The 27,938-nt window shown below is 43.5% G+C and overlaps 1 protein-coding gene across 6 annotated transcripts in view; it reads left to right on the top strand.

The window, feature by feature from the left end:
- The window catches only part of DENND5B (DENN domain containing 5B), a 109,146-nt gene that overhangs the window by 17,879 nt on the left and 63,329 nt on the right, over positions 1-27,938 (top strand). For 4 of the 6 annotated variants that reach the window (XM_068661942.1, XM_068661961.1, XM_068661969.1 and 1 more), the window contains exon 2: positions 25,588-25,653. The exons of the other annotated variants lie outside the window; for them this stretch is intronic. In XM_068661942.1, coding sequence (XP_068518043.1) covers positions 25,588-25,653 — 66 coding nt within the window. The remainder of the gene's footprint in view (positions 1-25,587; positions 25,654-27,938) is intronic. 6 annotated transcript variants of the gene reach the window in all.

Here is a 27,938-nt window from a genome sequence, read left to right as displayed (position 1 = left end):
GAGTCAGCACTGGGCTGCCTCCTTGACCTGGTGGTGCCGGTGGGTCATTTCCTTCTTCTGAGTCAGTTTGGGATGTTTGGGCAGTTGTCCAATGCACAAAAGAGAGCCTCAGGGATTTTCTCCCTCGTGGAGGGCTGTGCTTGTGCTCAGTGCCACCCCGCCGGGTGCCTGCGCCAGCTGCTCTTCAGAGTGCATCTGATCTGATGCAAGCCTTCATGGAGAAGGAAAACCAAGATCCATCAGGGGAAGCCAAGAGTGTTCCCAGCCAGTTTCATAGGAGAGTTACTTGTGTCAGGAGGAATAAGCATACAGTAGGGGAGTCTAAATGCGGGATTTTAATCCTGAGGTGCCGTTGACTGTAGGTCTCGGGGAGCTTTGTGTTCGGTCTCTCCTGCAGTGCAGCCTACTAGAAAAACTGTGTTATTTTTGTACAGGGCATTGAAGGCGTTTGCTGTGAAAGCCGTAGTTATGTGCACGTACGGTGGGATGGTTCTGAGTTATTTCAGTGCTGAAATTTCAGCTGCCCTAGCGGGGTGGCGGGGGACTAACATCCTACCAACTTGGTTATTGTTTTAATTGGGAAGGGGAGGAGCGGTGCCTAAATGAATGCCTTCCATCTGAGCTCATTTGGAGCAGTGGATGCTGTTTTTGCTTGATAAACTTGATAAAGCTAATCTGCTGTAACAGCGATTTCAATTGAAGGAAGATAAATTGAGGTGGAGAAGGAAATTTGAGGGCACCGACTCAAGTCTGAGCAGGAAGGCTGTTTTAATAGCCATGTAAAATGCATGTAGCTTTTGTTTGGGGTGAATGCCAGCTCTGCAAAGTTTTCAAAGTAAATAAAAAGGCAGAGATCTCAAGTTGTTTAGGTCTACCTTAATATAGTATTGGAATATGTTTGAGATGCCTCTGAGAAGCCAAATTTCAACCAACAGACCGAGACAAAAGTAACTTCCTTGTGGAAAGAGGCAAGCTCCCCACTGAAATAGTGCATGTGTTCTCAGCCCTACAATTAGAGCTTTCTCTTTTTGGTGTCCAAAATACTGATTAGTCAGATGTGCTGACACAAAGGAGGAATTTAATATAGGCATGAGAAGAGTGATGGCATCTAGTGTATCTGCAGGCATAGGTGTGCCTGCGTGGGTGTGAGATTCCTGCCCTGGATTAAAGTAGATTGTGTGTGCTTCTCTGGGACACAAAGGAAATGACTTTAAGTGCAGGCAGTGGTATTTGGGGGATGAAGAATAAGGCATTGTACACAGGTCTACTTCTAACTTAAGGTTATCTTTGGGTTTTGGCTTTTGTTTGATGCATCGCATTAAAATAGCCCAGATGTACAGCTCGAGGTTAGAAAGCGCCCTAAAGCTGGAATACAGACTGCTGCTTGCCAAAGGAAATTCGTGGATAGGGGTGTCTGTACCCTAAGGAATAGGCTAAACAAATGAGAGACCAGATAATGTTGTCGGGTTATAAGGGAAAAGCTGATCAAACAGAAGTGATAAAATACACTTGGTGATGCTGAGAGTCAAATAGTATTACAAGGCTCTTAAAGAAGATACCTAAAGTCTGGGGGGCTGAGGGGTGATGATAGCAGTTCTTTGCCCAGGTCAGCAGGGAAGTTGGGTGTTTGTGTGTACGTGTGCAAATTGTGTTCCTGTTCCCCCTCTAGCTGGGAATTCAGAGGAGTTTTCTGATGGTCCTAAATCAGAGACAGGTGACCTTGATGGACAACAGACACTGCTTCAGGAAGAATTATGGGAACTTAATGGCTGCTTATGTGTGTTTTTCCTGCAGTTGATCTGCAAATTAAATAACTGGAATAATCTCTGCATGGGTGATCCATCAGTAATTACTGAGAGCAAAGAAACCTCCTGCACTTGGTTACAGGGCTCTTGTGAAAGAAAACAGTGCAGTAGCTTTTTATGGTACGTGGCAAGTGATCCTAATGCTTGTTCAAGAGCCTCTTAAACATAATTCACCGGGAGCGATCCTCTAAATGTCTACAAATGTTTTAAATTTACGTTAAGGGTAAAAGTTTTGACTAGTTCACTCATTCTGTCCCTCAGTTCACTATCAGAACGTTGTAGGAACATGGAATAAGAAATCAGGTGGTGGTGGTGTGTGTGTGCATGTTGATGGTAAGCCAAGATAATGTTTGTAGCTTCCTTAGGACTCTGAATGTAAAATCCATATTTTGAAATCCATGGGATAAGAAGTAAAAATATGTGTGTGGGAGTGCTTTTGATAAATGTATCTAAGAGGATTTTTTGAGATAGGTATGTATGCTAGAAGATAAACCCTATCAGACCAAATCACAGTATGTCTTGAATAGATAAAGAAATGTTTCTGATGCAGACTCATTTAACACCAGCTAATCCAGAAAGTTTGTTTTTTGCTGGGATTAGACAAGCTAAATTACATCCATGTTCACCAAAATGTTCAGCGGTCTTAAAAGCAATTAATTCCTGACAACTATTTTTTCCCTTTCTTTTTGAAGTTATCAGGCAACGTAGCATCACTGACAGTTGTGTTTTCAAGGCTGCATGGTCTTTGTCTGTGCAGTGCAGGTACCACATCGCTCTGCAAAGCGTTGGGTGGCTGCAGAAATTGTCTTGCTGTTATAGCAGTCGCTGAGGAACGAGCCAGCTGCTTCAGGATTGTGATGGGGTGGTTACTGCCACCCTGGCAAAGCAGTGATCAGATGAAGAGGAAAATTGCAACCATTCATGATGAATTTTAGGGAGAGAGAGGTGTGACTTGATCCAGACCAGTCAGTTTGGTGGTATGTAGCTACACAAAAAGAATTAGCTGAACTATCAAAATAAAAATCTCCTAGATTGGAACATTGAATTAATTTTGACAGTTTTCAAAGAATTAAGTCAATTTACTGATACCTGACCTTTCAAAAAAACAATGTTCAGAAGTTTTCTTATTCTTTAATCTTTGACAATTGTAATGGATAAAGCTAATCTGTTGTAACAGATTAATTAAAAAGGATTCTCTGCTTTACAAGCTTCATCTTTCTTGACAATATTTAGTCTATTTAGAAGGCAAAAGGTCTCTGAAGACTCTTGTCTTCAGAGTGCCTTGTCTTACCTCACTGTGTCTAAAGAATAGCTTCCTTTTTGAAACATAGCTGTGTAATGTGAGATGGCCAGTAGTAGTTGCCATATCAGTAGGCTATATTTAGTTGGAAGGCTGAATTAGAAATTAGGTTGTCTCATTTAGGCAATCCCATGTGTTACTAAATACCTTGGGCTGCGTATGCTGCTGCATGCTGTGTATCAGCATCTGCATTGATCACTGAACGGCCATCCTAACACCAAAGAGGATTCAAAGTCCTTCCCATTAACTGGTAAAGGGGGTTGACTCTTAAAGCAATGGGATTTTGTCTTGCTGTCTCCTATGTACCCAGAACTCATTTATTCATGAGCATCCCCAGCCAGTGAGATAATTTGGGTGCTGCTGGTATAACTTTGTTCAGCACTCATTGGATGGAATTTATCCCCGTTACTGTACTGCATTTCTATTGCAAATTTAACCTGGTTTTGGAAGCATTTTAATTTGAGGGTGGTCTAAATTTAATTTGAGTGGTGGGTCTAAAAGCTTGTTAAGACATGATGGTTATTTCTGGAAGTGAGGGAGAGGAGGATGTAGCAGTTTGGATTGGTTCATTAAGGCTGTCAGGTTGACTTTCATAAGGCTGTACTAATAAAGGCACAATTGCCCTTTTTGAAGAATATGCTCTTTTACACAATACTAGGAAACTCTTCCAGCTCAGAAATGTGCTGGGCCCCTCCGTTTGTCTAAGAAACTGCATCAGCAGTGTGTATTTTTTCTGAATGGGAGCCAGTGCATCCTACTGTTTTGGAACCCTGTCTCAAATGGTAAAGTAGCCTCTCAGGGCACGGATGCTCATGCTCAGCAAGCCGTAGTCCTTCAATCAGAGCCAAAAATATGAAGAAATAAAATATTAAGCAGATTGAAGTTCAATGTAATCACTGCGTTAATCAAAACTGCCTTACTATTTAGAACAAAACCAGTTGACACAGTAATGGACTCATCAATATGGATTTCATTCATTTGCAAATGATTCCATCAATACTTTGCTATGTGTTCATTTTGTCCAGTTCATTTGTTCTGTAGCTGACACTACTCACCAGCTTCAACCCTCCACAGCTCACTGTGACAATATTTAATATATCAGCATGCTTTTTCAGTATGGTTGATGTGTGGGTAGTTGTTCATGGGCCTTACGTTTGAGCTTGCCTGTAGAAAATTCCCAGGAAAGCCTCAGAATCCCTCTAGGAAGAGCGAAAGTGAGTTTTCTGTGTCCCTTTTTAATATGGGTTTTTATGTTCTGTCTGGCTTAGGATTCAGCGGACATGAACATCTGACACACCTGGGAACCAGTGGCCCAGGAGGAAAGAAGTGACATGAGGGGTGCTCCCCTCCTTCCCTGCTGCTCCCTTCTTCCCCTCCTTTTAGACAGTATCTCTGAGCTGTCCCTCAAGAGGAGTGGTGATATTAAAACCTTGTCTTCTGGTGAGAATGGATGTACAGCACCTGTGGGGTTGAGACAGAAAAAGGTTATCTTGCTAAAACACTCTTGACAAAGGGGTAAGTGCTTGTCTGTTCAAGGAGAGCCTAAAGTCACACTGTTTATCATGGTAGCCTCCAATGAACCTTTTTTGTAAGAAAAGAAAGGGGAAAAAAAAAAAAAGACTTCTGAAACTTGTGGGAACGCATGGCATGGGTAGGACTGCATGCTGTGTGGCTTCTGAGTAGCTGCTCCTCAATTAGTCATTGGTGAGAAGATGAAATATCCTTGTGGTATAAAACTTATGTCAATGGTTTTATAAAATGTGATATTCCAAGGTCCTACCACAGTTTTCAAGACCTTTTGGTTGTATTGTAAGGCTAGTAGCAGCTCTACCAGACCATCTGGAGGAGTGCGTTTTCCTAGGACAGAATACAGGTCACTGGTTTGCTGTGTCCTGGAGAGCCTGGCTGAATAAAAAGCTTTGGCATGTTGCATAAACTATTTGGTGCAGCACGACACTAGTTAAGGCAGCGCATTGTGAAATATTGATGTAGGACTTAAAATCTTGCTGTAAAAAATGCTTCTTAAATTTTAATTAAAACAAGCATGGTTTAGACACCTCATTAAAATATTAGAGCTTGATGTTCTATGTGTGAGTTCAAGCAGATTATTCTGAAACATTCATGCGAATAGGGCTTCCCCTGCTCTTCTCCTCCTTCAGAAGAGTAGGGAGGAGGCATCAGAAAGAAACAGCATTAACAGCGCCAGTTACAGGGATCTGCATAGATTTAAGTCACTAGGTTCACATCCATAAAGCAGCTTGTCCTGAGAAGTAAAAAGCAACTGCTCATCACCTGCTTAATGGGGCCATAAACCTCACTGACCTGGTGAAAACTGCAGAGCACAAGGGAAGCTCTGATTCAGCAATGCAGTTAGGAGACTCAGCGTGAGTGAGGAGATCCTTGTCCCTGCTCCCAGGATTTGTCCCTGGGCTTTATCCCACCAAAGGCAGGTCAGACGTCTCACCATACAGCACTGAGCTCATCCATGTCAGAGCAGAGGTCTCACCAGGGAAATACAGAGTTATGTTCCCCTTACAAGTCCTGACTGTGGCTGTTACTCATACTTCTGACTTAGCCAGGCACAATGGTTTTCCTTTACCCAAGTCCTATCAATGGCATGGCAACCCTGAAGTAATGCATAATCCTTAGTGTAGGCTCTGAAGGACTGTGTGGGGAGACTGCACAACACTTTGGAGCACCCCATTTGCAACCAGGTGGTCCGTGCCTCTGACACAGATTTCACTCGCACGCTGTTGTGTGCGTCTACAAGGCTGCCTGGGTTTGCTCTTGGTTAGTTGGGTAATTCCTCAACAATGCAGGCAGCAGCAGTTACAGGTCAGTGGCTCTACAGCGCCAGTAGTCCTCTACGTTCAACCCTACAAGCTACTAATTAGAAATAATAATAATAATTTAAAAATAAAACTAAAAAAAAAAAAAAGAACAGCTTATTGCAGGGATGAATATTCCAAAGCAGCGAAGAGCCTCGGGCTGTTCAGGTGCAGGCTCCTCGGTGCAGTAGTTGCCTTGGTGTAAATTATAAATGTGGTGATGTCAAATAGCAGCGTGTTATTGGGCTGCCTTGCAGTACCTCGTGGGGAGAGAGTGGGAGGGTGGGCACGAATTAGCACTATCCTAAGAGGAAGTTGCTGGCTAAATGTTTGGAAAAATCCGTGATTACCCCTTTGTAAGCCACTTTTTGATAAGGTAGCTATGGGAACCTTCTTTTCAAAATGAGGTAGTTAAGTATTTTACATCATCCTACATCAGTGGGCACCGGGTAGTTTCCATGTGTTTCATTCTCCTTTCTTCTGAGTGCTAACATTTTGCTTTTGGAAGTTTTGGTTCTTAAATGCTAGAGAGACTTTTTTTTACTGAATCAGACCTTAAAGTCTTCTGAATAGTGGAATTTTTTATTTAAAGGAAATTTTAAAACTCTTTTGCCTTTGACACCAGAATCAGTTTCTCTGTACTGTTTCAAACTAGTGCTGTTTGCTTCTTTTCCTCTGTATCCTCCACATCATCCAGGTGTTATTTTAACAGAAAAGACTGAAACCCTTTTTGAAGCATCGCTAGCCTACCATGCAATGCAGTGGAGCTTGTGACTTTAATATTGTAATTAACTTGCAGATGTTTAACATGAAAATTTTATATGTGGGTCTGAATGAAACATCATTTACCATCTGTAAATAAAACAAGGACACGGCTTTGCAATGATAATGAGGCTTATCAGTCAAAATAAATGTGAACGTCTCAAGCAGAGGAGTCAGAGATCCCTTTGTGGGACTATTAGCAAAATAAATCAGCTCAGCTGTACAGATGCTGAAAACAAGACAGAAGAAATAGAAAACTGAAGTTTCTCTTTAAAATAAAGCCAAAATAGCTTCCAAGCACAGCTGGAGGATGCCTGTTTCTGGCCACTACAAACCTTGCTGGCAGAGCACCTGCAGACTCCTCCCAGTAACGGTGCAGTTGCTGTAAATCCCACTGCCTCAGGTGGGATGTGCAGCGCTCAAAGTAATACGAGCCTGCGTTGTCTTCAGTTTCTCAATTACAAAGAGTGTAATCCTGAAGCTCTGATGGCAACTCCAAGACAATTAAAGGTGACGTTATACAAAACATAAAAGAACTTGAGTTTGTCTGCATTCTTTGCCACATCAGCTGTCCTTTTGTGGGGCAACTCTGGGGTCCTGAGCACCCCCGAAAAACTGATCACTACAGGCAAAGCAGATACTGGTCTGTGATGATAAAGCCTCAGCATTAGTTAAAAGTGAATATGAGTAAAACAGACAAGACGGTGTTCAAGCAGGAGGAACAGGCAGAAAATTATAAATAGCCCAGAGAAACAATGATTAAAGTTGTAGGAAAAAGAGCATGGATGTGTCTGATCCTTGCTGAGTCCGTGACAAGTGGTCCTGAGGCAGCCGGGAGAACAGAAAATTCATCTCTTCCTTCCTCCGCCCCAGCCAGAGCCTGTGGAGAAGCGACAGGGATGAGAAATTAAGCAGAGGATTGCAGCCACTTTAAGGGCAGCAAATCCTGTTCCCTGAAACAAATGTATTTAAACGGTTCCCGGAGCTTCATTTTATATCCTGCTTGATCTCCGATGATTGCCTCGCAGAGATGGTGTAATTTTTGTAAGGGCTTGAAATATTTCATCTCTCCTGAAGGGATAGTAAATTGTACAGATAACTACCAAAAGATTATGTACTTTTTCTTTAGATTGTGTACATGTAAAATCAGAAATAATTGCTTAAAATTTATCATATTCCCTCATTTATTTAAAAGAGGGGAAAGGGGGAGCACTATGATTTCCTGTTACAAGCATGCCTATCCCTTGTAACTAATGCAACATGAACATGTTCCCATCTTTTGCGTCCAGTTGTTTATTGTAGAACAGCATTTCTAAACGCTGTTACTGAATAATTGAATGCATCTCCAAATAGGCTTTCAGATGAGTCTTACTGGTAATGTGTGAGAAGTAACAGATGCTTTAGGGGAGCTGTTCCCTTGAAGTTATTTAGAAGAAATGTGTAATTCCACCAGTACAGTGTGCCTAGGTAGCATTTTTTGATCCATAATTTTTCATTTTAAGTGCTCCCTTTAACATTGGTAGTCTGCTTGAGCCATGCATTGGTTGGCCAATTCTATTGCTGTGACTACATTCCTTTTAAGATCGATGACTTGTGTTCCTTCCTATTTCTTTGAGGAAGCATGATGATCCAGAATGGAATGATTTTACACTTTGATGGATTAAGTAAAACACGGGTTATTAAATTTGCCACTTGGGTGGATGTTGCAGTGAAGTTGTCATGTTGCGGAGGACCTTTGCTGTTCATTCAGTCTCCGTTGTGCGCTGTTAAACAAAATGTCAGCTAGCGGAAACATATGGTCTCATGTTTTAGTGGCACAGTATGCTAGGCAATTCATGATTTGTGTTCTTAACCTGTTTATTGAGCCCGGATTTAGCAAGCTCCATCAATAGGCCTTGTTTGTTCTTGGGTGCCTCGTGTCAGGCTTCCCCTTGCCAATTCATTTGCCGGGCACCGTGTCTGTTTACTCCACAGATGTCTGTCTCCTACAATGCAGTCGTACAGTTCCCATTCAGATGGAGCTTTTTTTAGAGCGGTTTGAATGTTTTTAATATTCAAGCCCACTGCAGTCTCATAACTTAACCTACCAGCTGAAGCGCACGCTTTTCAATGAGACTCTTCACTGCGGTTTCCATGGTTACACTGGAAAAGAAACCTGCTAAATACGAGCCAGAAGGGCACGGAAGATCCTCTAGTAACAGCCGCCGTCATTATTGCAACTTTACAATTTCCAATTTATTCTTCCATTTCCTTTGCAATATTTTCTCTCCAAGTGGAAGCGTGTATTTCTGAGGGTTAGCGGCTGCTATAGAAAACAGCAGTTAGAAAAGATGGCAAAGACAGACACCTCCTTTAAAATAGGTTTTTGTTCTGCTTGCAAATGTGTTTTTTTTCTTTTCCTTTTATTAGAGTTAACTTAAATTGCAAAGCGCTCTTTATGTGCAATTGTTAAGACGTGGTTCATGAGGGCTGTAAGGGGTTGGCTGTAGGTGACTTGCATGCAAACTATGAACCAGCTTCAACGTACACATTCCTATCAGATGGTAGGAGTAATAAGCGGTGTGTTAACTGCTATTGTGGGGAAATAATACATATTTAAAGCAAACAACCAGCAGTTGCTTGAGCACTGGAACTAATGGAGCCTGGGTCTCCTGTGGATTTGCCTTGTGCATGATTGATTTTTACCGTTGGAGAATGAGTGCAAGACTTTCCCCGCAGCTGCAGGCAGCATTTATGGTGTTCCCCTTGCGTCGTGTCTCTGGGGTAAGCTCTCGCAGCAGTGCTGGTAGAAGTGCTGGTGTCCTTCTCTGTCTTTCATCCCTGCCCTATGCTCACCTCTGCGATGGACAGAGGTTTTCCCATCTGCCCAGCTTGGCTGCTCTGGTGGCATCTGCTCGCGCTGGGTCTGCATTGAGCTGCCTGTCCCCAAGAGCCCCATTCCTCTGCCCAGCTTTTGTTGGGCAGCAGATTGAGGTGTTGCACATTTTAAGCAAGCCAAATAGTGACTGCACAAAGGCATGTCATCGGCTTTGGGAAATGACCTCCTGTTGCCCATTCTGGTTCCTGTATAAAAGCATTATCTCTGCTAAAACATTGTCAAACCTTGTGGCATAAGAGCAGACGAAGCCAGCTTTTTTACTGCAAAAAGCCCAGGGTAATTAGTCATCTATATAAATAACACTTCAGGACACATTAAAATGGAAGAATATTTATTTCAGCTGCTGTCTGGATACTTGAAATTGCCCTGCTTTTTAAATTCTTGTAAGGGATAGATAGAAAATCATCACAGAAGAGGAGCAAAGAAAATCAGATCACAACCACATCATGCAAGCTTTCCTTCTATTTATTAATAATAGTGTTTGCAACTCAAGTGACAAAGAAAAGAAACAAAAAAATAGAGTAATGAAATATGGCATTGTAACAGAGATGGTTTGGGAGGGACAGAAGGGAAAGGGATGGGACTACAAACTGTGAATTAGGGGTCTGCTTCCCACTGTGAATTACTTGAAGCTGTATTACACAGTATGGAGCAATCCCTGCTTGCATCTCAGTGGTAAAGTGTCAAGAATCCCTGGTGTCAGTAGGGTTAGAAAGAGCAATAAGCTGTTGGGGCACAGGGAGGGAAAGCAGCAAAGCAACAGACCACAGCAATATTTTTCAGTCATGGCTTGTGATGAACGAAGTGCTTTTGATGGAAGACCCTTCCCAGAGAGCCAGCGGCCTGGCTGTGGCCTGTCACACACAGCCTGGGAGCTGCACCTCAGCACCACAGCATTTCCGTCAGGATCGGTGACCAGGGATGAGCAGAAAACAGGGCTTATGGTTCCCTGGAATACCCTCTGGCTGTCCCCCCTGCTTTGGAGATCCTTGAGCACCCCTGATTTCCCCCTTAGCTAGTCAGCTGCAGGCTGGTCTGGTGCTTGCCTAGGCCCTGAGTGCCAATGGGCCAATGTCAAATCACTAGAGTTTTTTCCATATGAACCTTATAAATTTGTATGGTGGACAGTGACGCACCTTGCATGCTGTGAAGTTTTGCTTGAGACCAGCAGTGAGGGTGCTCAGTCACTTGGGGTGACAGACACGCTGCTTGTCCTGAGATGTCTGTGAAACCTCATCTGCAGTCATGTTTTAGAAGAGGTGAGTTTCCAGCCATAGTGCAGTAAATAACTCTGCCATGGTAAATTTACAGAACCAATTAGTGAGGGTTCCTGACTCCTGAGAGTCTGGCCTTTCTGCCCACTCTGCTACTTCCAGGGAAATAAAATTTTGTTCCAGAAGCTAGTGGTTTATCGGTGTTCATTTCGAGAAGCCTAAAATCTCCTTCAGTCTTTGGTGTGGTTACGTTTAGATAAACACAGTAAGTCTTCGAAATAAATTGGGGAATTTCAGAAAAGCTATTAACTGCATGAATAAATTCGGAATTTAAATTAGTTACATTTCTGTATTGTCATAGATGTAATAGTTAGTTGACTTTGTGCTCCCACCTCCCATGTGCTGTGTCTGTATTTGTCTCTTAACACAGTACCATTTCTCTTCTCAGCATCATCAGTAAGACTGTTTTGTTTTTTTTTTTTTTTCTCTTTTCGCTGTGTGTAAAAGCTGTTTGTTGAATAGCCGATGAGAGAAAGGTGTGACTTCGTTGTGACTTTGTTGTGGCTTTTTCAAGTTGTGACTCGAAGCCAATTTCTGCTAGGCCAGGTCGTTCTGTACCAAGTTGCCCCAACAACTTTGGAGCAAAAGGACTTTGCATTTATGTGTACACACCGAAGTAGTAAGAAATATCAATTCTTCCTGGCTTTGTACTGAGCAAGTTGTAAGTGAGCCAGCCAAGAGTTGAGTTAAATTCCTTCTTTTGGCAGGATTTCACTGAGAGTTGCTTGCTGGGATGATGAACTAGCAGCTAGTAGCTCTGGGAACCTTTTCGTGGCACTGAGAACCTGCTTTGTCCTGCAAGGGGTGAGATGACTTCTTGCTTTGTAGGTACCCAGATGATGGGAAGATGCCTTAAGACAGCTGCCAAAGTCCTTCAGGCATGTGTTTTATTCGTAGCAAAGTGGAAGAAGGCACCACTTTTTTAGTCAAGGTGCTACAGTTGTCCTAAAACTTGGGTGCCATGCCAAAGTGGAAGGAAGGGATGTCTTTTTAAAATAAACAGATGTAAGGATACAAGAAAATAGATTGGTTGATCTTTGTGTTTGACTCATTTATGTTTAGGTTATGTGAAGCAGAAGATCTGTAGCCATTAATAAGAGAGATTAAAACTAATAAGAAAGGTTAATAGAGGCATTTTCCTTTTCATTCTTTCAAAGACACAATTTCCATTCCCCAGCCTTCACCCTTCTTCTAGTGATCTTGAACAAAATGAGCTGAAGAGATGAATCTTTTATTTCCTTGCTCATTCTGCTGTTTAAGAATTTACGGAACCCAAATTCTGTTAACAGGGAAAAAAATATTTTTTACAATGGACTTTGTAATTATGATGGCCTATTGCTCTGTTGGAGTGTTGTAGGTGATGTGAAGTAAGCCTGAAAGAGGGAATATCTTTCTCTAGTTCCTGGGGTGTCCTTGCTCCATGTTGGCTAGACACACGACTTGGGAGATAACCACCCGAGCCTGTTCCACAGCTGTCTGGGAGTCAGTCCCTCCTGTCAAGCTGTTACTTAAGCCTGAAGGGCCAAAGGATGAATTTCTTAATGAATCCGTAAACCCCAATCAGTGCCCAGCCAACTCAGCAAGTGCCAAAAGCCAGGCTTCTCATATAGATATAGAAGAAAAACTTCATGGTGCTGAATCCACTTTGGGATATGTGTTTAAAGTTTTTTCAAAGGCCAGGGAGCTCAGCAGTGTGACTTTTCCATTAAGTGCATTTTAAAGGAGTCTGAGCAATACCGGCCCTGCTGAAGATAAGCTTGTGAACGCAGTGCACGTGCAAGCATTGACTCTGTATGTGCGCTGCCTCTCGGCGGATGATGGATTCTGTAATTCATGTCAAGAGGTTTGTGCATCATTCTGCAAACGGAGGTGATGCTTCAGATCAAATCAATAGATCACTCCTGAGTGGTAAATCTTCCAAACAGGATACCCTCTGCATTTTAAAAGCAAACATTACAGCTAAAGCTGGTATACAGGTACTTACTGACAGCATCCTGAAAAGGGCATCTTATTTTAGAAACTTTGGCAGCTTTGTAAGAGTATCTCCGAGGTTGGTGAGTGTCTTCTACATGAGAAGAGTAAGGCCATAGTAGCCCAAGGCTCTCTCCAAAGAGGGGAAAGTGGAACATTAATGCTTAAGTGATGACAGAAACTTCCTTTCAGACTGCTGTTGAACATCATCAAACACCAGGCATGGCCTTAACCTCTTGATACCCAGGCAGCTTTCACAGCTAAGAATAATGCAGATTTAGACAAATGAGAGAATAGGTAGATAAAAATACAAGCACCTTGTCAAAAAATGACTTGGTTGCTTCTCTTCAGAAATCTCTCTCAGCTATTCTTCCTTTCATTTCCAAACCTAAAGCAGCAATCATTTAAGTCTTTACTTACGCTTCTTCTCTCAGTCTCGATGTATCCTAATTTTAGTGAAGTTCTGTGAACTGAACAGTATGTTGTCAAACCGAAGGGTTTTGCACCTCAAGATGGTCCATCCTCAAGTATGTACCAAAATGACTTTGAGTAATGACATTATATTGAGCTTTTCATTGGAAACAGTCTGGAGATGTCTGAGTGCTTGATAAGCTGTACGTTGCTCCGCAACATCATAATGTAAGCACCTTAAGTTAGCTGGATAAATGCAGATTGATCCCCCTCTTTCATCACAGGAGAAAATCAGAGTAGGAGGAAGAAGCAGTAGTGACAGCGTGGCCTGCCTCTGCCTTAAAGTCTTTGGCAGGGCTTGTAGGCTGGAGGCTCCTCTCTTCCTAGAGCTGGAGGGATAGGGAGGGAAGAGGAGGTAGGGGGAAATATGCTCCAAACAAAGTAAGCTCCCTGTCACTCAGGCTCTGAAAAATTAGGGCATTCTGCTTGCTGTTCCCTGGCCTCCCAGTCATCTTTTTTTTAAAACTCTGGCTTTACCTAGGCTGGGAGTGTGCTTTACACAAAGCTTATACTTCCCTCGTGGCTTGTTTGAGCCTGGGCGCTGTGGCCTGACAGTCCCATCTCACACCTTCGGAGCAGGTTGGCATTGCTGGCTTCTAGGATTTGCTCTGTCCTTCTGTCTCACGCTGGGCTAATTTAGCCTCATCTTGGTAAACAAGAAAACGGTTCTTATTCAACAGATTTGAGCTGGAGTGACTGCAGCTGTCGTCTGGCCTGTGCACAAACCAATTTTGTTCATTCCCTTGCCTGGCAGGAAGCCTGCACCAGAATTGTGTCGGGACTAATCAGCATTAAACCGATGTCAGGAGGGCTGCCCTGTAGCAAGGCGAGAGCGGCAAGGCTGTTCAGGAGGATTAGTCTAAGTCCTGCCTGGGATGCAGCTGTGCGAGGAAAGGCACAGAGACTGGACACAGTATTTTGGGGGGGGCCTTGTGGTTGTAGGAGTCCCTAGACAGCTGCCAAAAAGGCAGCTTCACAGCAAGTGCTGTTCTGAGGAATCGCCCTGATGTGCTGCACGCGACCACAAACAGGAAGGTGAGGGATTGGCGTGGTGTCCCTCGAGCTGTAGGAATACCCGTGGTACCTCTGGGCGTGCTGGGATTTCTTCCCCTGGAGAGGCAAGGCAGGCAGAATGACTAAGTTCAGTGTGTGCTTTCCAGCCAAAAGGTGATGTCGCTGCTGGCTTTGTCATCCAGTAACAGATGAGTTAGTGCTAAACAGCACAAAGACTGGGAGATGTGAATATTTCTGACAGAAGACCTGAGGCTTGGCAAGGGCTGATTCATAGCTCTGATGCCTCAGTCTTTGCGCTCCTGCCTGCTATTTGCACTGTAGGTACATGAGTGCCTCCTGGCTTGCGCTGAAAGCATTAAATCAGAAATCCCAGGTTGTGCTTTTGCTCTAACTGTGCTGAAATGTTGAAGCCTTGCTTTGCTCTCCCCTCCCTACAGCTATTGAATTGTCTTGGCAGTTTTTCATCTCAAAATTGATTTCGGTCTCAATCCTAAGCAACAGAATTTGGCTCTGAAGTCAACACTGCTTTGAACAGGAGCTTGGACCGGGTGACCTCTGGAGGTCCTTTCTGGCCTGGTTCTTCTGGTGACCTCAGGCCTGGTCCCCTGCTATTTCACATACATGTGTTGGATAATGCTATGGCTAAAATTCTCCAGCTTCCTCTTGCTGTCTGTTAGGGGTCTGTCTGTCAGCTCAGCATTTGCCATCCCTTCTCTGGCTGTTCATTGTAGAACCACATAAACCTGATGCGCTCTTGTGTTGTCCGGAGCGGGTGCAGGCATGCTGTAAATGCCTTTGAGTCCTCCTACACTGCTAGGTAAATCTGCATCTGGCTAAATTTACATGTCAGAGATGTTTTCTAGCACAAAGGTAAGCCCGAATGAACTTTTGAACCTTGTCACTGACACATTAAGCACGTGGTCGCTGAAGCTCACTTGGATGGAGCAAGGAGACCTCCTGGCCTAAGAAGCCCCAATTAATTATAAGCTACTCAGCATAAGAAACCCTGCTTCTTAGGGAAAAATTATCAACAAACCTGCCTCAGATGGACAGAAAAAGACCAAGGTAGACAGCAGTTTTCTGAGCACTGTCATCACTGGAGGAATCTTTCAGGCCTTAGTGAAGAAGAGCCCAAAGTCCCCAGTCTTGTGCATAGCGGTACACGAGATGGAAGTGATGGTGTCATAGCAAGGCCGTGTCTGCTGTGGGTGTGAGGGCATGCAATGCTGTGGTACCGATGCTCACCTAAAGCCTGAACTCCAGCATCCACCTAGGCATCCTAGGCACAAAGCTAGGCACGAAGAGATGGCTGGACTTCCAAAGGAGCACACGGTGTGCACCTTTGAGTAATTAATGAGTAATTGATGGTCTTCACATGTGTGTAAGGAAAATATAAATGAGCCTCTCAAATTCTGGTATCTCTGATTTTTGCTCTTGTGGTATTTTGCCAATCCCAGGTGAGAGGAAGCCTGGCCTGGTGCAGGAGCTCTGCAGACCAGTGGGCAGACACCAGGACCGGGAAGGATCTGGTCCCTCCCCGCTCCCATCTCCCACGCTGCAGAGCAAACCTGGCTGTGCTGAGCAGAACATGCCTCCTCTCTCTTAGTCCTTTGTTTTCCTCTTTCCTTGACATCTTCTAACAACGTTTCACCTGTGGTGTTCATACTAATCGTATTTAATTTTTTCCTCCAGACAAAAATGATGGAAACTAGCTGCTTAAGAGGGAAGGCCAGTAACAGAAATTCAGTTTTTTCCTTCTATCCGTTCTTTAAGACTGGTGTTTTTTCTAAACGAATCACCACTTTTCCCACAGTCACTATAGTAGTCTCTGGACCTTCAAAAATGACTTTCCCAAATTTGCTGTTACCATTGGACTCTGGGAGCCTGTTTCTCATTTTTAATCATACGCCATCTGCTCTGCTGGCGGCCACTAACTTCAGGCTACTACCCTGAAATCGCCACCCCTTGCCACTTCTGATGCAGGCCTGCCCTTTTGCTTTTTAATTCAAGCCATTTGACAAGTTTGAGCCCCCTTCCTGTGGGAGCACAGATGGCAGCTGAAGGGATGCTGGAACAAATTCACTCCTGCCTCGGTGGTACAGGCTGGGTTTCAGGAGGGAGCAGTGAGGCTCTCTGCAGATCTGTTCGAACAGGTCCTGTGTTGCTGATGAGCATGGAAGGGATTCACAATTTCTGATGCTCTTTTGGACCTTGCACATGTAATGTTAGACAAATTCCTTCTTGGTTTGGTGAGTGGTTGTTTTTCTCTATATATCCTTTTATTTTTTCCTCCCCTTGTAAAAACCCCTCAATGTCACAATTGTCTACTGAAGTGGGATTTTTGCATTTGGTGACCTTTTTGAGACTGTGAGAGGATGGGAGAGGAAGCAACAAATGGTGTTTTGAATACAGGAAAATGTCTGCCATATAAACTAGAAAGGTACACTGATGTCCTAGAGCTGAGGCTGTGTAGGATGCACTAGGTAAAAGAAGGCTGAAATGCTGTTGAGCCCATGTGCATGACATCCCAGCTGGAAAGCCCTTCTTCCACTAGCACGGGTCACCCTGCAGGCACTCCCAGGCTGGTCCTGCAGGAGCTGAGCCAGCACACTGCCTGGTCTGCATCAGGGCATCCTGCACAAAGTGCAGGGCTGCTCCAGCTGTCAGGGAAGTGCCAATTTATCTTTGAGAAGAAGGGTTTTTTTGGAAACTTTAACCCAGTTCCACTCCCTTCTCCATCTTAAGGACCATGCTTGGATTTCAGGCTTTGTACGTACACAGCCTACATGTGTTGCAGTAAGTACTTTTACTTCTACAGATTGAACATGCATTTAATCACAACCTTGTGTCAAAGCAAAATCCCCAAGGTGGTAGGAAACATCAGTTGTTGTAGGCAATGTTGGTTGCATGGCGTCCTCGGCATGCCCTGACAGTTCAGGGAGATGAAGCACTTGTCATTTGCCTAAGTGCAAACCTCTGTCACGGTGTCAGCGGGGTGACTGCTACAGAGCCATATCAGTCTGTGCTTTATCAGTTGGGTATATATTTGGGTAGGGGAGCTGCACTTCAGACCAGAGGAGGAGCTGGGCCTGTGCGGGGCTTGGTTCTGCTGCCATCGAGTCAGCTGCCCTGCGGGCTGTGCCAGAAGCTGTCACCTCTGTAGAGAAATCAATGAGACGGGTGGGCAGGCGCTGTGGGATGGTGCCACTGTAGGGTTCTCACAAGGGCCCCTCTGCCCTTGCTGTGCCAGGGGAAGCATTAGTGACCCAGAAAGAGCTGGGCCGAGCACTAGCCTATGCTCTGGCAGAGGGAGTGGGAAAGGAGAGGGCTATGGCAGTGCCTGGACACAGGCACCAGACAGCCCAGGGCTCTGGGGCAGGCAGCAGAAGGACGTTTTCTTGCCTTTGGAAAAGGTTTAGTTTGGGAAGGGGTTAACCAGAAGCCCCACCAGAACTGCTACTGTGCTGATTTTATAGCTGACTTAAAATATCTGATTCCTCAGGCTGTTTATAGATGGATTCTCTGATGCCACAAACTACAGATTCAGGTTGAAGTTACGTATTTCTGGCTGTCATACCAGTATAAAATGCATATTCAGGCTGTCATATCAGTATAAATACAGACTAAACCTTGCAAAACCCAGGATGGAGTCCTACTTTAACAAAGCAGCCTTTTTCAGAGGCAAGAGTGTATTTCTGATGCTTTGTTGTTTTGGCTTATGAATAATCTTAGCTAGAAAGGTGAATGTTCTGTAATTCTTTCATGACCTTTGAATTTGTCTCTATAAGAGGTATGTAAGTGCTCAGATTCTTTTAATCTTGTGTACATGGCTACTGCTTTTGGTTTGGGAGGGGGATTATGTTCCCCACCTGCACCACCTCTTTTTGTGACGACTTGGAGAACCGCCCCGCTGGACTGATTCTCTGTATGCGTGTGAAGTCCTTAAAATATTCATTGCAGCCCGTGGTAATCCAATATTAGTGAATCATCTTACATCCCTTTTCAAGAAGGTGTTTCTTCAGGCTGATAGTAACAGCGCAAGCCCTCTATAAACAGATATGCAGGAATACTTGTGGCTCAGCTACCCTCACAGCTGTGTCACTGCTGAGATCTGCATCACTCGCTGTCACAAATATTTATAGGTTGGGCCTTTCCCCTTGTGTGTGCTTCGTATGTAAGTATTCTCCCCCCCCCCCCCCTCAAAAAAGAGAGTTATTTCCTTAATGTAAATATGTAATCCAGTACACACATGCCTGATAACCTTTGCATGGAGGAGGTACCCGTCAGGGATGGTTTTGGTATATTTGTGTGTTGCAGAATTAATCACCAGAAACCTGTCAGACCCTGGAGAGATATGCAAATGCCTGCGTCTCTTTAATCTGTTGTGTGCGTATTTGAAATGGGAGCTCCAGCCCCGTGGGAGCAATGCAGGAGCTCATGATGCTCTGAAGAATTGCAAGGCAGCTGGGTCCAGGCTTTAGGACCTTCTCTGCCGTTGCTCAGGCTGTTCTGTGGAGATGGGAAGAGCACAGGGTCAGCCTTTGAACCTGTAACAGAGCATTCCTGCCAGCCCTCTCTCAGGGAGGGAGGGAGCGTGCCCAAGCCTGTGGCTGTGAATACATTATAGGTAGAGTGATGCTCTTCAGTTGGCAGGCGTACGTGTTACAGGGAGAGTGAGTGGGGGGACTCTTGCAACCCGTCCTTATGCACCGTAAACAGCTCTCTCCTGCTTTGATCAAAGGAATAACAGCATCTTCCTCTCTGTGAAATGATTATGCTCCTGTTTTCTGTAACTGGACGCTCAGGTTTATCTGTCCCACGTTGTCACACCAGGGAGTGCCACCTTTGTTTTCAGAGTCACGTTGCTGTACCCGTACGTTTGGTTAATTTGGTTTTCTTCTGTATGCACTTCCCTGTGTTTGTGGAACACCTCCCAGACATCAGTACCCTCACAGAGACCATGGTCACTGAGATGTTCTCAGCCCTGATGCAGTCCATGCCTAATCCAGTCCTGATCTGCTCGTATGAAATACTCCATCTCTAATGTGTGCTGAAACAGTTACTGAGCCCTCCAACACAGCACAGCATGGCTCGCTGCATTACACAAAGCATTCTATTTAATGCCACAAAATTCCCCTTTATGCGAGAGGAAAGTGTAAAATATTGGAGCATGACTCCTATTGTTTCTGCCTGAGATGTGTGCAGTGGCCAGGAGGGCTCTGGTGTCTGCCTGCAGTGGCTCTGCATGCTTTGGTTTTGAATCAGCCTCTCTCAAGTTGCTGATGGCTCACACTCTTTAAAAAATGAGAGGGCAGCAGTTACATGCCTTCTGCCTGTGTGCTTTTAGTGTGCCGATCAGCCTGGGACCCAGGTACTAAAAGGTCAGTGGTAAAGAGGAAATCCTTGCTTAATGCCAGGTAAATTTAGGATTACTTAGATCTCTGTTCTCTGCTGCTTCAATCTGGGAAAGCACTAAAATAGCAGGCACAACATGCTCATGGTTGAAACTGGACCTCTCTTTCTTACTCTCCTTTTTGTGCATCTCTCCGGCTCCTCTTTCAGAGCCCCACTGGTGCTTTTCAACCCTTTTTTAGGCCGGGAAATGTTCTCTGTTCCCTTTTGTGGCTCTCCATGGTTGTTTTACCTTCATAAAGGTAAAAAGTAGAAAAATCTCGGAAATGTGGGCTGGTTTTACATTGGTGTCTACTGTTCTACAGAGGCATTTACACTGAAGTAGCAGTGGATATCTGAGGGGAGAGGGGGACACTATTTTTCATCATTGGGCTTCAGCAAAGGAGAGATATTGTTATAATATAGTGGCATTTGCATGGACTCCTTTGCCTCTCTACTCTACCTTCATGCCTTAAGAGGCTTTCCTGATGATAATGGAAGGTTTAAAGTTTAAAGCTGTGTTTTGGGGAAAGCAAGCTACCCCAAAACATACTGGAGATCAAATTGGCTAGAAGCCTTGAAGCAGTATTTTGGGGCATGAAGGTTAGGAACGAACCTACAGTCACCTCCAGGTATTCCAGGTGTCTGGGAGAAGGGGTGGGACAAGGTAAGGAAGGGTCTGAGGTGCAGGGGCTTTTGTGAGGTGAACCCATACACAGTTTTTCTTTTGTCCTTCTCAGAGGAGATCCAGCTTTACAAGGATGCTTTGGCATCTATTTGGCATCTGTGCCTCCCAAGGCATTAAGAGAGGCCAAAGGATTTGGTTTCTGAGCACCTCTTTGTCGGGGCATGAACTAAATCTAGAGGCATGGTAGAAAAGTGGCAGTGCTTTGAGTTTCCTGTCTGGCATCGAGTTTGGATCCAGAAACTAACAATATTTGTCCATACCTGTGGATGTGAATCCTGACACTGTATTGTGGTTTGGTGACTGAGTCCTGCTTTCAGCTTTCTGTGTTTTCAGTGAGGTTGAAACCTGGCCACGAAGTGGTCAGCAGTTATAAGGCATGAAGCCGATTGTTTGTGCTTTGTCTGAAACAGAGAGTTCAGGGTGGGGTGGGGGAATCTCCACCTAACTAGACATGGTTTACTTAAGGCACAGAATATTTTTCATGTGGCTTAGATGTGGGATTCCTGTGCACCGATAGCTTTTTAATGATCCCTTTTGTGTAAACTCCCTGGCAGCAGCCTGATCTTCAAACAGTTTCCAAGTGCAGGTGGTTTTGACCAAGACATGTAAGGTTTTGCAAAGATGTCTGTGGCAGAAGAGGCATTTAAACTACATAGTTGCAAGGCTTTATCTTTAATAGTTGCAAGGACTTATCTTTCCTTCAGACTGATTTATTTGTTCCTCTTAACAGTGTTTTAACATTTTTAGTTGACGGAACTCCACTGTTGCTTTTTCTAGGAGATGATAAGAACTGTGTCACGCAGCATCTTGTTATAAATATTTTGTGCCTTCGCTGGCAGTTTTGCTCACAGTGGAAGCATCTGCAGCAATACGCTCATCTCCAATTACTGTAATACAGCTGAGAGCATTCTCCAAATTGTGATAGCTTTTGGGGCAGCTCTTAAATAGAAGTATCAGCTGCAAAAGACCCGTATGGCTGCATGGGCAGCAGATCCTCGTCTGCCCACATCTTCATTCCTGCTCACCACTCCTCCATCCAAGAGCTCTGATAACTTCATGCCTTGCCTGCGGGTGCTTGTGACTTTTCAGGATGTGGAAAGTCTTTGTCTCTTTCTAAAAAGATTCAGTTGTTGAGAACTGATGGAGGACAGGCTCTAGGAAACTGGTGTAAGGACAATTATCTATTGGCAGCAGCTTAAACAGCAGTTTCTCAAAACCCCTAAACAAGGCCAGTTTGTGCTACACAAGGGAGTGTTTCTACTTCGTGCCAGTGAAAGAGCTGTCCTGATTACAAGAAGCAAAGATATTTCTCTGCTGGACCCCTTTCCCATCAAAAACACAGATAACTAAGCTTTCCTAAAGCTTGGTAGCTGTGGCCTTTGACAGACAAGCATTGCCTTGCTGCAACCTGTTGCTTGTAAAGGTCTTGAGGAAAAGTCACTCAGCATACCAAGAAAGCAGGGATGGACTTTCAGAGACACCTCCAGGTGTCTCAGAAGTATGGGAGAAAGGAACAAACTGAAGCAGACAAATCCTGTCCAGAAGCCAGGGGTAACTTCCTTCTGACCAGCACAGGCTGCACTGCAGGGATGGATGTGAAAGCCCGGGTTTCATGGGCTGGGTTCTGCGTGGCCAACTGGAAAAAATAAGATAAGGAACCATGTGCTTTGGGTCTTTTTTTTGTGGCTTAGCACGTCAAGGGATGGCTTTGGGTGACGTCAGAAGTTAAGAGTTCCTTTAAAACAGCAATGCATGTATCCCAGTGTAATGGTGCTATGGCCTTGTGCTGTGTGAGATGGAAAAAAAGAAAGATGGAAAGAAGATGAGATGGAGGTGAGAAAGAAAGAAGGTGAGATGGAAAAAAAAGAAAGATGGAAAGAAGAAAGGTGCTGAAAAGCAAAAACCCAACTAGTGCAGAGCTAGAGCTGACTGTAGGAGCTGCAGGACGGGCATCGTGGTGCTCCGCTTCTGTCAATGTCGATTAGTGCTGAAAGCGGTGCACGACAAATTAAGCTTCTTTCTTTTCTTGTACTGATTTGCAAGCCGAGCTTAATTACTGTGGCAGAAGGTGTTATTGTGCAGGTATTCACCCTCTGCTGCTGTGTAAATACAGCTTTTGTGAAACTGCTGCTGACTTCAGGTGAGAAATCACCTGAAATTTGTACCCTGCTGGGTAATTGGGGGACAAATACTGGTGGGTGATCATGTAATTTTAAAAGAAAATCTTAAACCTCTCTTAATACAGCCTGATTTAGAAGTTAATCCAGTGTGCTGTAATTAAAAATAAGATAAAACAAACATGACTTGTACTAAAAAATCCCCAAAGCAAAATTTACTGGAAAATTCCCCTTCTTTTCCCACATTCTTGCACACAAACCTCAACAGTAATGGTAGAGGGATTTTTAAGATGACAAATTTGGGTTGTGTTTTTCCCTTTTCTTGTCTCCAGAAATACCAGGTGAAACAAAGCAGACCTTGAGCCAAGGCCCTGTGCTGCCTCTGTCCCGGCGGAGCAGAGGACAAAATCTGCTTTTAGATTCTTTTGAACTGAAAGTGGGTTTTGTGCATTTGTGCTTCCTAAACCAATCTGAGAATGCGTTGTCGTGTTTTACACAGAAATTGGTTATGTTCGAACTTGATCCTGCCCTTGTAAATGAGAGGAAGGTGCAAGCACGAAGGGAGGCCTGTGTAAAAGGCGTGACTGGTTTCCTCACCCTGCATTCAGTCCATGGAGGACATGTTCACAAACATGTGAAATGAGGAGTGGGAAATGAGGGTCGTGCTGAGCAGGGGGCTATCCAAACTTCTCAGAGGATGTGATGGCATCTGAAATGCCTTTTCCTTGGCCCAAGCCAGTGAGCAGATGTTTCTGTGCCTGCAAAGCCAGGAATCCCCTCACAGGCCTGGCTTTGACATCCTCTTGTGTTTAGAGACCCGAGCTGGTCTCTTGCTCTTGCTTGAGCATCTTTTGCCCATCATGAGCATTCTCCTGGAAGTGAGGGATGCATTGCAGGAGCTGGACTCGACGATCCTTGTGGGTCCCTTCCAATGCAGGCTGTTCTGTGAAACCCTTTGGTTTCCTATGGTTGCGTGCATTACTTACTTGCTCTGTAACTAACCAAAAAGCTCGCAGGCATTTTAAGAATGATGATGTGTGAAACTTAAATGAACTTTAAATTATTGCTCAGATTGCTTTCTTGATCAGTACAAATGGCTGTTCGCTCCATATCAAGTATTTAAAATGAACAGCCAATTTGAGCATAAAAATGAAAAAAAAAAAAAAAAAAAGTAAATCTGCCTCTAGCTGTTATATAAACAGGACAGACAAAGAGGATCTAAAATAAAGGCCTGAGACTTAGCTAACTGTATTTAGGAGTATAGGTCCAATGTTATACCTGGGTCTGCTGTTTTCTGCTAATCAGCTCCAGCTATTGGGAGCAGACACCGAGGTAGTTTTGTAGGAGTGCTGTGCCCCCACATGTGTTTATTTAACTGCACCCCAAAATCCCCTCAGCTGACATAATATAAACCGTGACGTTTTGGATTTGACAGATTATGATGCAATTTTCTGCAAACTGTAATTCATGCAAAATGTGTAATTCTCCCAGTTCTCTGGTGGTGCAGGATGTCTCTGCTCTGCTGGCAGCTGGGGCCGGGGCTATTTTAAGAAGCCGACAGCCTGGTGCTGTCTAATGTTACTCTGTAGGCAGATAGTAAGGATCTTAATCAAGGCCAGACCGAAGGGATGGTGGGATACTGCTGCTGGGTATTACCCTTTTTTCTCTTTATTTAGATTTGTGCAATGACTCTCAGATGAAGAGATCTCCTTTTCAAAAAAGTCACTGAAATATTAAGCCTATTCGAAGTGTAACTGTTTTGTGGCAATAGTCATGGTCCGTTTTGCTTCTGGTTGTATAAATAGTGAGACTGTGCAGTGGTGTCTGTAGCTCTGTGCTTTGGCTTTGGGCTGTTAACCAGGAGAGCTTGGAGTCTTGCTTGTGGCAGAAACTGATTTGTGACCCTGTGTCAAAATCTAGATGTGCTTCTTGTGCTTTCTTGTGCCAAGATCCTAAAAACATGCTCTGACAGTGTGTTTCCAGAAAATCAGTAGGCAATTGCTGGTTTTATTTCCTTTAATTTAAATATTTATGTAACTTTTTGGTCCAAACAGCTCAAAAGTGGAACAGAATGGCTTAAGACACTTGGAGTGGAAAAACATCATCCTGCAGATGTGAATGTGGGTTATCTTCAGGTGTCTCCTAAAGAAACAAAAAAAAGTCCTGAAATACAAATCTATTTATTGATTTTTTAATTTATTTTTTTCCCATGCCCTCTGCAGAGGGCTGTCTTTCCAGAAAATACAGGCTTGACAGAGTTATCTGGGTCCTTTGAACTTGTGCCTGGATTAACAGCTCAAGTGTGAGGCAGCAGCGGAAATCACTCTGAATTTACACCTAGAAATGGAATGAGCAGAGAGGTCAATGGTATTGCAGCTTTAATATATGCTCCAGGATTATAAAAAAAATAAATTTAAGTTGAGGAGGATTGCATATTGCCTCTGTGCAGTCTAGGAATGGGACTTAGCTTGACGAAGGAACGCTATGGTGTCTGTGAAAAGATTCTTGTTTTTCTGCAGGAGATGAGCAAAACGGTTGTGAGAAACCTCCGTTAGATGTGGTAGAAGGGCAGTTTTCCATTTGTCATTATGAGCACTTTTTGGTGGATCTGTTACTGGAAGAGATTAAAATTGTTCATCCAAGTTATAAACGTAGAGCTCACTTCTTCAAAACTTCACCTACAAACCACCCTAATAGTTCTATTCATCATTTCTGTCTTGTAATAAGTAACTTTAAAAAGTCCTGAAAATAACATCCAGTACAACATAGCTAACAGTATTATACTAACAAAAGCTTCTTGGTTTTAGTTCAGCGATGGTTAAATAACATTTTTTCCCAGGCTTTGGAATGGCTTAATATATGAACAAAGCAGATTTTGTAATAGGGAAACTATATGGCAGCATGCTGTTTGAAGTACTTAGAATTTAATCTTGTTACTAATTTTGACAAGCATTTCTACAGTGTCTGTCAATGTGTTCAACAGTTCCTTTCACCTTTTTTTCCCCCCCTCCCTTTCCCCAGTACATTTGTATATCTTTTCATGTTGTTCATACATGCTTTTTTTATTTCTGTTTGTTATGTTGTGTAGTCTTGTACAAATGGCTAGAAGCAGATCTCCATGGCAAGAGCTCAGATACTGCAAACAAAGCCTCAGGTAAACAGAGGTTAAGGACAAATCAATAATTAGGCCCTCTGTGTCTCTTTATTTCCATCTTCCAGTTCCCCTTGAATCAAATTAAGTGTCAGAGTTTAGAAACCAAAGCCTTGGATTTTTTCACTCTTCTACCTCACTTAAATCAATATCTGGTAAATTTTATTCTTTTCCTTGAAGCTCTCTTGGCAGATGTACTTCCCTTCTCCAAGGAAACGCCACTGGTGGTGTCAGGTATATTAGTGGATATACAATAGGCTAGATCTTGTGGGTGCTTCATAAAGACCAAAAAATCTTGTGTGAGACTGTATTAGAGGATACCTAGCAAGAAATCCAGCTAGACTTAGTTGTCTACATTTGTAGACAAAGGACACTGGAAGGTCCAGATCCACCAATTTCTGCTACAGGGACTCAGAGGTTCCTGAATCCTGAAGGAAGCATCTTTTGGATTCTTGAGATAAATACCAGTGTTAGAGAGGTCTGTACACATACACACAGCTTTGCAGATAGAGGACACAACCTGCTATGCCTTCAAGCTTAAATATCAGTCAATTCCTCTAAATACTGACATGCAGGAGTTTTACTAGGTAGGTTAGTCCCTGCTCACACCATAACTCCCAAATAGATAGGTAAAGCCACCACCATCTTACAGACAACATTTTACTGCTGAACAAACTCAGACTTCAAAATTTTGGAACAAAAACTGTTTATTCTGCCCTGTCCCAGTCCCCCCCTTCATATCATTTCCCTCTTCCACCATAAGATTATGAGAACATGTGGTAGGAGATGATGCCTCTTTGAGTTCATGTCCTTGAATACTGAGTAGCTAACTACTGCTGCTTTGGCGTAAAGGTGCAGCAGAGCTCAATTTGTGTGCTGCTCAAAGTAACCAGTTCCTGAACCCAACAATCAACAGCCAGGCATTATTCCTGTCTCTGTGTTGTCCCCACTTGCATGCTGTATATTTCTAGCTTCTCATGCAGGCTCACACAGTTATCCAATAAGCTTAACAAAGTTCAGCCTGCAGGGAAATAACATAGCTGGATGTGCTGAACACTTTTAATTAGAAATAGCTATCAAAGAGGTTGTGGCCATGATCCACAGAACTGTGCACATTCATGTTCCCAGTATGTTCCTCTAAAGGAATAAAAGATATTTTTATTTTGGTAGTCACAAACATTCCTGTCTACGTTCCAGAGCCTGTAAGGACCAGCAGATAGTTGGCATTCCCTGGACCAGAGGGTGTGGGTAGAGGATGCCTTTGCCTATTTAGTATGTATTTTTGTATGCCTCTGTAGCTGTGATAATTAATGCAGATCTATTTGAAACCTTAACATCACTAAATTTTTAAATATGATCACTCATATGAAAGCTATCATGACTGACAACCTCACAACTGCAGCTGCATTTCCCTAGTAATTTCATCCTTCACCCGAAACATAAAGATGCTTATTTTCTAATTTTGAGAAATCTTCTCACTTTGAAATGACATTAGCATCCATTGCTTCAGCATTTACTTTTATTTTGAAACTAAATGCCCTATAGAAATTACTGCCTTTAAGGGAAAGCACAAGCTTTCTTAAAGTACCATTGCATAAGATGTGGTATCCACTTGAAGCTGAACTTAAGCCTGACACATTTCACACAATTTTGAAAAATACTTGAATGGGGTTTTTTTGAAAATACACAGAAATTGAAAGAATTCGACTCAAAGCCAATTTTCTAACTTGCCTCTGGAAGGGAGCTTACCCTATGAGATGTGCTGTTCACATGAATGTGTCCCACACATCAAATACGGTGTTACTGTCAGTACTAACAGTACTGTTATCTGGCCATTAATATTTTAGAATATGGATTCAATTTACATTTGATACTTGCTTCATTTTTAATGTACCTTGCTAATCCTCTTTTGGAAGCTAGCAAGCAAGCATTTAAGAGTGTAGTAGATTTAATGAAAATTCACTGTTTGCCTACAGTAGCAGCTAAAAAAAAAAAAGTTATTTGCTACATGTGCCTCCTCGGTTCAGAACTGAGCAAGGTGACAGTAGATCCTATAATGTACCCTTCAGTCCAGGTCCCTTTCATGTTTGCCAAGAAGGTTTTCCTCCCTGTGGGTCTCCTCCAGCCCCTTGTCAGTGTGGTCCACGCCTCTCATCTCATGTGGGTGAGAGCCGGGTGCTGTCTGGTGGTCTGGCCACACGACGGCACTTCACTCTGACATGCGGGCCGCTTTCTGTCAAACCCTTCTACTGTTTCTGTCCAAAATTATCTGTCTCCTTTGAAAGTTT

Source organism: Anas acuta, chromosome 1 (assembly GCF_963932015.1).
Source record: "Anas acuta chromosome 1, bAnaAcu1.1, whole genome shotgun sequence".
NCBI classification, from domain to species: domain Eukaryota; kingdom Metazoa; phylum Chordata; class Aves; order Anseriformes; family Anatidae; genus Anas; species Anas acuta.
The sequence above is the reverse complement of the archived record's forward strand: the minus strand, read 5'-3'. Positions and strand labels throughout refer to the sequence as shown.